Source organism: Talpa europaea (genome assembly GCF_964194135.1).
Source record: "Talpa europaea genome assembly, chromosome: 2".
NCBI classification, from domain to species: Eukaryota; Metazoa; Chordata; class Mammalia; order Eulipotyphla; family Talpidae; genus Talpa; species Talpa europaea.
This window is the reverse complement of record NC_140068.1, coordinates 78,587,924-78,599,476: the sequence shown is the minus strand read 5'-3', so window position 1 is coordinate 78,599,476 and position 11,553 is coordinate 78,587,924. Positions and strand designations below refer to the sequence as shown.

General features: G+C 35.1%; 1 protein-coding gene across 1 annotated transcript in view; it reads left to right on the top strand.

Annotated features, from left to right (window-relative positions):
- Positions 1 to 838: 838 nt before the first annotated feature.
- GFRAL (GDNF family receptor alpha like) overlaps positions 839 to 11,553 on the top strand; it is a gene marked incomplete at both ends in the record, with an annotated part of 45,074 nt that continues 34,359 nt past the window's right edge. Inside the window, 4 exons of the mRNA XM_084258814.1 lie at positions 839 to 977; positions 5,999 to 6,055; positions 6,675 to 7,005; positions 11,222 to 11,472. Coding sequence (XP_084114940.1) covers positions 839 to 977; positions 5,999 to 6,055; positions 6,675 to 7,005; positions 11,222 to 11,472 — 778 coding nt within the window. The remainder of the gene's footprint in view (positions 978 to 5,998; positions 6,056 to 6,674; positions 7,006 to 11,221; positions 11,473 to 11,553) is intronic.

The following is an 11,553-nucleotide window of genomic DNA, read 5'->3' as shown; positions in this document are numbered from 1 at the left end:
TTCCCTTCTCTGTCTTCCCTTTAGGAAGCACATGGACTAGCCACACTGCCAAGGATATTATTGCTATCTAATCCAACATTCTTGTTACTGCCCAGGAAAAGAATTTCAAAGGCATAACTTGTTCAAAGTAACACAATAATTTTAAGATGAGAATAGAGGGCAATGACTTAAAAAATATTTTATTTGTTTTGATGATGAAGCTCCACAGCAAATTACATAAGGCAATTTAAAATGTGTTGTTAAAAGACTGCACTCACTGTGTCATGATTTATAACATTTATTTATGTCTACATAAATAGCAAGTCATTTGCAGTGAAGTGCAATAATATTAGCATAATTGTCCCATGTGGGAAGCTGAAATAGAAATATTGTCAAGTACACAGATGTAATGAATTCAAGTAGTTTTACTCAGAAAATGAATAAAAGAAAATGGTTGGGTAGATGAATATTACTTTTTAAATTAAAACAGAAAATGAAATATTGGTAATCATGAAAGATTCATTAGTCAATAATATTTACTTAGTGCTTTTTAAGTGTCAAGATCATTTCATTTCCCATGATAAATTTAGAACCACCTACACATCTTTTACTATAATCTTAAAAGGAAATATAAAGTAAGGCAGCAGATTAAGACAAAACAATTGGCTGAATAGAGAAAACCTGGTATTTTGCTTAAAAGCCACTTATATGTACGAACTGTAGCAATTCCAGTTATTCTTATTATAATAATGAATTACTCAGATTAGCACATTGGGTAGGGTGTTGCTCAAGAATTATATTCAGATAAATATCTGGAGTGTTATATGTTTGACTGTAAAATACAGATAACCTCTGCAAGATGAAGGATGTATCCAGCTGTAACTTGAGTATCCAGTCCTTCATGGAAAGCAATTTCCAATTTAAAGATTGTCTCTGCACTGATGACCTCTATTGTACTGTTAACAAATTGTTTGGGGAAAAGTGCATCAATGAATCAGGTAATGTGTTGTTATATAGGATATTTACAGTCATGAAAAAGAAAAAAACTTTGAAAATTATATTAACCTGTGCTATTTGATTAATTCTTGATATAAGTTAAGGTCCTGTAATCTGTCAATCTCATTAAGTACATAATAAATTTCTGTAACTGATAATCCACAATTTCAAGCTTCATTCAATTATAATTTTTGCCAACAGATTCACTCAGATTTGGAGACTCACTCAGTCAATACATGTATCTGTGGGTTCACTGTGACATTTTTGCAAGACTTAAATGCTAGAAGATGAGAGTTGTCCTTTCTTTTGTTATGAATTCAGGTTATCCTGAGAAAGAGCAAAATATAGCCATTTACTAAAAATTATATTTGCTGTTGAATAGGAGCATTTAGTCATTTAACCTGCATTTATTTACTGCCTACCCAGGTTACCAGACTAATGCTAGATTTATGGTAGTCAAACTAGTCTGCATATATTCTTGAGGATACATAAAGATTTTCCAAGGGATAGGTGGGATAATGTAATTCTAAAGCAGTTGATTTCCAGATCCTTTGTGTCCCTATGTCTTATCTCTAAAAACTATCTGCTATTGACCATTGACTAATTGTTAGTCATTATTAAACTTATAGAAGAGTCAGTGCTATCATCAGATTTGACTTCACAATCAAATATTACACAATGGCTCCCTCAGAGAGATGCATCATTACTGGTTGAACAAATGAGTGACTGTGTCTTCGCAACAAACATCTGCCAGGAATCTGAACAGTGCATGCTGTTGTATGAGGAGTTTAAGAAAAACTGTGGGAGAGAATCAAAACAATGCAAGACACATGAAGGAAGCCACCTTTGTGTAGCATTAAGAGAAAGTCTGAAAGAAACTATCTTGTGGAATTGTCAATGCAATGACCCTTTGAAAATAGGCTGCATTGAAATTTGGAAAAGTTTGTTTGAAGACATATGTGTACAAGATTCTCAAATAACTCAAGTTCCAGGCTTCAGTAAAGGGCATGAAGATAGATTCAACCAGAACATCATTTCAGGTTGGTACTTGAAAAATAATTGAGTAACATTAAATATAATCAACACTATAAATTAAATGTTTATTTATTTTAAGATTTATTTTTTATTTATACAAGAACCGGGGTACAGGCCAGATGCACAGGAGGGTGAGAAGATTTCACCAGAGACAGAGCGGGGAACAAAACAGGCAGAATGAGGAAATACACCGCTGAGGGGAGCAGCAGGCGAGACAGGAGAGGTCTGCTAGCCATGTGGGTTGCTCCGAGGCCGGCGGGGATGGAACTGGCACTGCAGAGGCTGCAGACAGCTCCACAGCACCGCACTCAACCGCCTGCGCCACCAGGGAGGCCCTAAAGAATATTTAATTTTTGATTTCAGCTTTGTCATTTCTGTCTGCATGTCTCCTAGGAAATTTAAATAATTTAGTTATTTTAATTATTAATTTCATTGAACACATATGTGTGAGTCATTTATAATGTGCTAGATCCTTTGCTGCAGGATTTAAAAAAAAAAAAGCATTCCTTCATTCAAGGAACTTATTATTCTGGAGGGTATTTTTAAAAATTAAAGACATAAAATGTGGTGAGTTGATTATTTAATGGGTAAATTTTTGAGTGCCTACCACATCCTAGGCCATGTTCTAGGACCTGGGGACAATGTAGTAAACAATGCAAACAGAAATCACTGCTTTCTAGAAGCTTATATTCTAAATAGAGAGTTTTGAGTTAGTTTCTCTGGAATTAGACTCTGAGAAACAGGTTTGCATACAGAAAATGTGCTGGACTAACAGCTGACAATCAGGAGCTAGTAGGAAGTATAGGATAAGGTGGACAGAAAGTTGAAATCCAGTACAATTACTTCAGCAATCTTGGTTGATTCCACAGGACACTGGGGTCTGCAAAGATTTTTTGATAGATTTTACCCATTGAGGTAAGGGTGCTAGTTCCTTGAACACTTCATTTGGACTAGTCCTTAGGTGTGAACTGTTGTCTGCAAAAAATCTGTAAATTTAGGAGTGGCAACTTCCTTTGGATGATAATGCCTAGAAAAGGACAAATTGCGATCCAGCAAGCAATGATACTCAAAACAGCTGAGAGTTGACTACCAGGATCACCAAAGAGGGGACCTCAGCAATGGACCCCAGAACTCAGTATAGGCACAAAGAAAGAATTAGCAGGACAAATGGCGTTAACGTATATATTTTAAGCAGTATTAGTGCTAAGGAGAAAAATGAAAAGGTCTGAATGGGTGTTTTGTAATTTTGATTGAATGGTCAGAAAGTTGCTCTAATGAAAGTATTGTGTGAGTAAAGTTTAAAAAAGGCAGGGGAATGAACCATGAGGACATCATGGGGAAAATACTTTAGGCAGAAGAAACAGGTTAGAGGTCCAAACTAAGAATATGTTCTGAAAATTAAAGAGCAAAGAAAACGCTGTAGCTAGAGTTGAAAAAGCCAGGGAGAGGGGTCGGGGTTAAGATCAGAAATAAAACAAATCATGTAATCATGCAGGGCTTCATAGTCACTTAGAAACCTTTGGATCTTTTTCTGCATGATGTAAGAAACCACTGAAGGATTTTGGTTGGGGGAGTTTTATCCCTAGATTTATATCTTTAACAAAATAATTCCCATGCATGCATGAACAATTGAAGAGAAGCAAAACCCCAGGTTGCAAGACCAATTAGAAGGTTTTCATAGAGGTACAACAAAAAGATGATTGATAATAGACCAAAATGCAAAGTTGTCAGATTCTGGATATATTTTAATATTAGTGAATCATGTAGGAATGCAAGAAAAAGAAAGGAATCAAAGTTGACTCCAGGGCTTTTGCTCTGAATGATTAGAAAGATATGGTTACCATTATTTTCATTAATTATATTGGGAATAGCTACAGGAAGAAGACTATCTGGTGGGACATGGAGGAAAGGTCAATAGTCAGTTTTGGATTCATTAAGTCTGAAATGTTTACTAGATAGCCAGGTAAAGTACACAGTTCTATGTATGGAATGGACATCAAAATTCTATGGATGATATAGAGAAGTAATATCTGTGCAACAGGAGACAAATTGTGGGAGGAGGGGAGGTTATTTACTTACAGAAGGCAACTAAAAATATGGAACTAGGTAAGGTCAACAAAGAAATCCTTGGCATCTTGGACCACAGGCAGCAGAGAGAGAAGATATTAGAGTCTGGATATATTTTTTATTAGTGGAGCAATAAAAGGAAACAGTTTCCATTTTTTTGATGTATATGATTTTTATAACTCAAATGTAGTTCTGATTGGGACATGCTTCTGCTTACCCCCAAGATATATTGCCCTTTAGTTCTTCCTCAGTAATTAAGCTACAGTTTAAAATATCCTCTGGAGGGGGTGGGGGTTGTAAATGTGTGACTACACTTATATTATGTGTGTGTATGTGTGTGTATATATATATATAATGCTATAATATCAGACTAATGTACAGATAGTTTATTATTTTTCAGTGATAATTTTGTGAATATGTTTTAGTCAGTGGCACTGCCATACCAATCAGTCCCAAAGCAGAGGTATTAATATGTAGTAAAGGGCATCCCTGGTGGAGCAGGGTTTAAAGACACAGCACTATGCAGCTATCACCAGCCACTGCAGCACAAGTTCAATCCCCAGCTGGCCAGGGAGCTATCCACTGCTCCCCTAAAGCAGTGTATTTCAGCAGATCTGCCTGTTCTGCTCCCTACTCTGTCTCTGGTGAATCCTCTCACCACCACCCTCTCTTTTATTTTTGTATGCAAAAATAAAAATCTGAAAAAAAAGGTAGTAGAGAATGAAAAGCCACCATAGTGAGAATAGTTAGACCAATGTAAAAAATCTAGAAAGACTCTAAACCTGGTAATAGAAATAAATGTCTTACAATTGTGCCTTCATATACATGCAGAAGATGGGCAAAGAATATAGAAGCACAAATGAGGATAAGTGGAATTGTGAAGAGACACATGTCATAATAGAAGTTAATATCCTAATCATTAGTCAAGGGCTAAAACTAAATTTTTATTTGAAAATGAAAATATGATCCTACTATTCCCCATCATATTGTGCCTATGTCTGTTGAAGTCCTTTTATCTTACTTTGGTTTGCTTATATGTGTTTATTTCCTGCCAGACTGTGGTAGAAAATGACAGTCCCAATGACATGAGACTACAGATGCTCTCATCAGCTTGACATTTGGCTTATGAACCTAAGACTCAGCCAATACTGCATAAATGATTTTAGAAGTAGATGGCTATGGAGTACACATCCTTCAGTGAGGATCAACAATTCTGTAATTATAATTCCTAAAAACTCTAGGAGGCTAAGATAATCAGAGGTAGAAATAGTCTCTTTTTTTTTTAAGATTTATTTATTTATTTATACAAGCACTGGGTACAGTGAGAAGTGCAGGAGGGTGAGAGAATTCACCAGAGCCAGAGCAGGGAACAGAACAGGCAGACTGACGAAATACACTGTTGAGGGGAGCAGTGGGCGCGGCAGGATTGATCTGTTGTGCCATGTGAGATCCTTGCCGGTGGCCAGGGATCGAACTGGCGCTGTAGAGGCTGCGGGCAGCTTCGCAGCCCAGCGCTCAACCACTGTGCCACCAGGGAAGGCCCTAGAAATAGGGCCTTAAAATGCATTTCTATCTAATTAAGATCCAACAGAGAAGAACATTTTTTTCCTGTTCAGGCAATATTCCTCTTGGTCTTTCTCCCCAGAGAGGGTTTTTGTTTATGTCAGTGCACATAGCCTAGTCGTTAGCATTTGTTTAAATCTTCAAGAAACTGAATTCTTAGAGCAGATCTGTTTAACTGGAATGATATTTCAGAGATTTATTTTTCTTCATACCTCACTAATTTTGTATATCAAGAGTTAAATAAGTGTTGCATGAGCATGTATGCATTTTTGCTTGGTTACTCATTTATAAATATAGCCCTATTCTCATTTAAGAAAAATGTTCACTTAATAAAATAGTCTCTTTATTTTCCTTCTAGATAACATGAAAGAGGATAATAAATTCAAGTGGAATCTAAGTACTCTTTCCTATCATGGTAATGTTTAAAAATTGTCATAGACACTAGACAATGTAATTTTAAATGTAGTTACTAGACTTCTTAACCATAGACTAATAGATAATTCAGTGGCTTTGTGATGGTTCTGGTATTACAAAATTCAACAAAACCATTGCATTTCTTCCATTAATGTATCAAAGCGACTGCTTTGCCCATTCATCATGTATTTATGGATATGTGAAAACTATAGTTAAGATTTCCCCAATGCAAAAGCACAATAGAACAAGAATCATTTTGATTCAAGCCAATGAACTCACCATAAGTTATATAGCTTAGATGTGATTTCTGAAGATTTATTGTTTACATTTGAGAAACATGAACTCAAGAATTTTTCCTTCAGCTCAGTTTGGCCCCACATACTCCCATCATTTATGGATCACAAAACATATTCCATATAGATGAAAGATGATTCAAATAGCCCACTATTCAGGTCTCAGTAAATTTATACTTATTCTAAAAAAAAAAAAAAGTAATGCTTGCCAAAAATAGCACATTGATACATCATTTTACTTAGCTCATGGACTTTAAATAGTGTTTTTCAGATTCTCTATGTCCAGCTTATATTTACTCTTCATGATGGGTATGCCATTGTTTTCAGAAACCAAAGGGATCCAGTCCTGTTTGGAAGTGACAGAGGCGTGCGTAGGGGATGTGGTCTGTAATGCACAGTTGGCCCCCTACCTTAAAGCTTGCTCAGCAAATGGAAATCTGTGTGATGTGAAACACTGCCAAGCAGCCATACGGTTCTTCTATCAAAACATGCCTTTTAACATTGCCCAGATGTTGGCTTTCTGTGACTGTGCTCAATCTGATATACCTTGTCAACAGTCCAAAGAAGCTCTTCACAGCAAGCCATGTGCAGTGAACATAGTTCCACCCCCTACTTGCCTCCATGTAATTCACAGCTGCCGACATGATGAATTATGCAGGTGAGTAAAAACACACATACCTTACTTTCTTATTTCGGCACCTTATTTGTTACAGTCCAGTTCTAACACTTGATCCCATTACATTAGCTAGAGTTCCCACCATCATCCAGCATGATGTAAACAGGGCCAGACAATTCAGATATTTGAATCGGTCGTGCATGTGTTATATAATTTTTGAAATTCTAGTGTAGGATGTATTTTGGAATAAAAATATTGCAGTATATCAGAGTTAGGGTATCATTAAAACTATATATTCAAGTTAGAGTAATGAACTGGTTAATAGGCCTGACATGTCACCATTGGATTATTTGGTATGATGACATTAGACTGATAAAGTCATAGAATTTTGACAAACTTCAGCATAAACCCTTTCTGCCTTAGGCTGGAGACTAGGAAGGAGAAGACAGTATTAGTACCTTTTCATTTAAAAGATTTATTTATTTATTTATACAAGAATTGGGGTACAGGCCAGATGCACTGGAGGGTGAGAAGATTCACCAGAGACAGAGCGGAAATAGAACAGGCAGACTGATGAAATATACTACTAAGGGGAGCAGCGGGCATGACAGGAGAGGGCTGCCACGTCATGTGGGACCCTTGCCGGCTGGCTGGGATCCAACTGGTGCTGCAGAGACTGCAAGCAGCTTCACAACGCGGCTCTCAACTGCCTGCGCCACCAGGGGAGGCCCAGTATTAATACCTTTTGGACGTCCCCAGCACACATGCCTGCCTTGATGCACAAACATACCCATTCTCCTCCTCCTAATTTCATACCTTAAAGGAATGGTATTAGTCATTTATTTGATTATCTAAATTAAACGTATCAATTTGCTCTACTCCTCCAGGCATCAGTATGCAAGAAACAAAAATGCTTGTGCCCTGGAGTTCATACTCTAATGACGTTAGCCAGATAATAAGTCAGGAAAATGTGTATTATATTTTAAGGTGATGAGTGCTTTGGAGATAAACACACACACACCCCCCCCCAACAAAATAAAGAAATTGAATGGCAGAAAGAGTTGCAATGCAAATAGGGTGGTCCCAGTAGGGAGCATTTTATCAGACTTGAAGAAGTGAGGGAATGAGGCTTTTTCAGGAACTATCTGAAAGAAGAATATCAGGCAAACAAACCAGCCAATTCTGAGGAGGAAATATGCTTGGCATGTTAGAAAAACAAGCAGAGTGTACAATGGGAAGAGCAATCAGAGATGTAGTTACAGATTTAACTGGATGGGTTCCCAGCAGGCCTCGATCCTTTAGGGATACTAAAATTTTCATTTTTACTCCAAGTGCAAAGCACAGGTACTTGTGGATTTTTGAGCAGAGGTAGGAATGATCTGGCTCACTTATTATAACTTCCACTTTGATTGTTAAGACTAGACTATACTTTCACAGGTAACTCCACTCATAAATCATAAATCTAATCCAAAATTCTGGATTTTCTTTTCACAGTACAGTTTTCATTAACACACTGCCTTATATATTCAAGATAAACTTATCTTTTTTTTTGTGGTAAGAAATCCAAAGTTGAGCGAGTCTCTTTGGACTAGAGTAATAAGGTAGAGGAAAGAGTAGGAATACTAAATAAATTTGATGAATCAAAACTCTGTGTCACATTGAGTTTGCCATGTTAAAGGAACTTAACCAACATAGAATTGTATAATCTTTGGATTCATATTTTACTTCTTTGGGAGTTAATTCTTATATTAATTTTTTGCTCAGTGCCTTCTATCAGGGACTGTTTCATTCAATGTTATTTAAATGAATAACATTCATATATAGCAAATTCACTTAAAGATTAAAATAAACATTTAGTGTGGAGGAGTAGATTTGTATGTGATAACTCAAAGCAAGGTTTGTCATATGTTTCTCGCTTCCCTACACTTTTATCTTGCAGTTAATTTTTATGATGTTTTGATGTACATACACACACACACACGCACACACACACACAACTCTTACATAATTTCTGTGTTTCAGAGATTAGTTCCATGAGCAAGCACATGGGCATCTTTGATTTCTTTTATCACTACAAATAATCTCTTCAGGACTACTTTGTGTAATAGAAATATTGTGCAATATTTGAAGTCATGATACAAATATAATTCCTGTCATTTTCTCAAGCAAATTTTTCCTTAGGAAGATTTCTGGCATTTGTGTTATTTTAATGTAATTCAAATAGAAAAAAATTCTTCAAGTGTAAAACAACTACTTCAGTAACTTTTAAGGCCTTGTCACTTACCATTTTTGCAGCAGAGTCTGTGCATAGGACAAAGCAAGGCACTTGAGCTTTGAAATAAAATTTCTGTCCATGTTCCAGATTTCTCAATTCATGATATGTTTTAAGACTCTTTTATTTAATTGAAAAGGCCAAGAAGGCAATATAAATTCCATTTTCAACTGTGTTCAACACAAATATACCCTGGGTGATGAGATTATATTTGGTCATTATAAATGTTTAAGAACTTAAAGAAAATGATAATACATCAGAGTTCCTTACGTATGAGCTCAAGAAAATGTGAAGAAAGCTATTTACTTAAAAAACAGTTCTATCTTTAAAAATGAAAGTCTATAATATGTACATTTAATTATCATTGAATATTTATAAAGTTTGACTACATATTAGATCACAAAGGAAAATATAAATCATTACGTGAGCAGAGTTATACAGAGTGCATTCTCCTACATTTTGTTATGTAACTTTTAATTAATAGCAAAAAATGTTAAGCAAAATGATCCATTAAAAATAATTACTCTTTTATTCATTTGCTTGAGTAATAAATCAAAATTTAAAATTGTGGGATAATAAGAAAATAGGAATGGCAAAATCATAATTATCAAAACATTTCAAGTACAAAACATAAATCTATATAAAAGTTAAAATTTTTTTAGCTTTTTAAATTTTAAAAAGTTAAATTTTAAAATCAAGTCATAATTTTAACTTCAAATGATTTGGATAACTAGTGTGTCAAAGTACTTTTATGACATTTTAATATTTAATTTTATCTCCTTTGGTTCTTCATTTTTGAAAAATTTTACCACTACTTTTCTGAATGAAATGACTTCTATGAGCAGGAAATAAATCATGCAACTTAAATGTAGCTAAACATATTTTTTAAAAGAATAAATGAAATCTCAATCTAAATGAACACTCACATGTAGGTGAAACATGTATATCCCTTAAACATTATGTATATCCCTTGCATTAAAGGAACATAATTCGTTCTGGTCTCAAAATCATATACTCAAAAATGTAGTACTTCATTAAATAAACATTTTTAAATTAATACTTTACATTGTATTAAAAATTATTCCTTGAAGATAATTTAAATATGAACTATTAAAATTAATGTGGATTTTCATTTTAAACAAAATAAAATCATGAGAAGGAACAAGCTTGTGATAAATGGATATATCGGGTTTTTCATGCGTGTTTGATGGTAACCTATTCAAGGAAAAGATAAAACATAATTTTAAGTGATAAATATTAATAAGGAAGCATTAATGTCTGGCTTCTCTGAGAATATCTTCTTAATGTGAATATTTCAAAAATGAAACTATTGTACATTATCCAGATGTTTATTCAAAGCTAATAAAAAAGAATCAAAGACATGCTCAGAAAAGTCATGAATGGATGTGAATCTAGTAGATTATCCTGGTTATTAGGTGAACTCATAATGATTTGCTTTAAATTAGCTGTTGCTGCCAGAGAAACTCAAATCATTGAGTAAATTTTAGTAAGTCTGCTTAGCAATGCTGAGAAAGAACAGCACACCCCTGTCCTGTAGGAATACTGGCTCCAATAGTCAAGAGCATTATCTGAAATCACTTGGTGTGAGACAATAGGTAAATGCTAGCCAACTATTGGTCACAAAAGCACATACCGCTTCAAAAATATTGCTAAGAAATATCCTAAGTAGTTCATACTGCAAATCATCACTCATTGAAATAAAATAGCAATGAAGAAAAAAAATCAGACTGGGAATCCTAAATGAAGCCAATGCCTTTCATCACAAAAGGAAAATAATCCACATGGTTTCACTAATTTTTCTTCCACACTCTTTTGGGATGTTTGGATATACAAATTTAACTTTCAGGTCTGTAACAACAGCTAGACGTCATTTGGTTTCATGCAGTCTTTCATTGGGTAGGGCAGCAACAAATACTAATAAGAAATAATATTATTCACAGATTAATTCCATTTTAATTATTCTAGGAAACGCTATAAAACATTTCTGTCAAAATGTTGGCAGAATGTCACTAGCAGGTGCCAGGAAGATGAGACCTGCATCGGTTCCTTCAACAGGCAGGACCTCACTTGTTCGGGAAGTGATGACTGCAAAGCTGCTTATATTGGTACCTTGGGGACAGTCCTTCAAATGCAGTGCACCTGTAGGCCTGTTGCCCAAAATGAAGAATCTCTGTGCCATATTTTTCAGCACCTGCTTCATAGTGGAACCTGTTTCGGTAAGTTCACCAAAGCAACTCGATGCTTACAATTTTTTTTTAAAGATTTTTTTTTTTTATTTATGCATACAAGAACCCGGG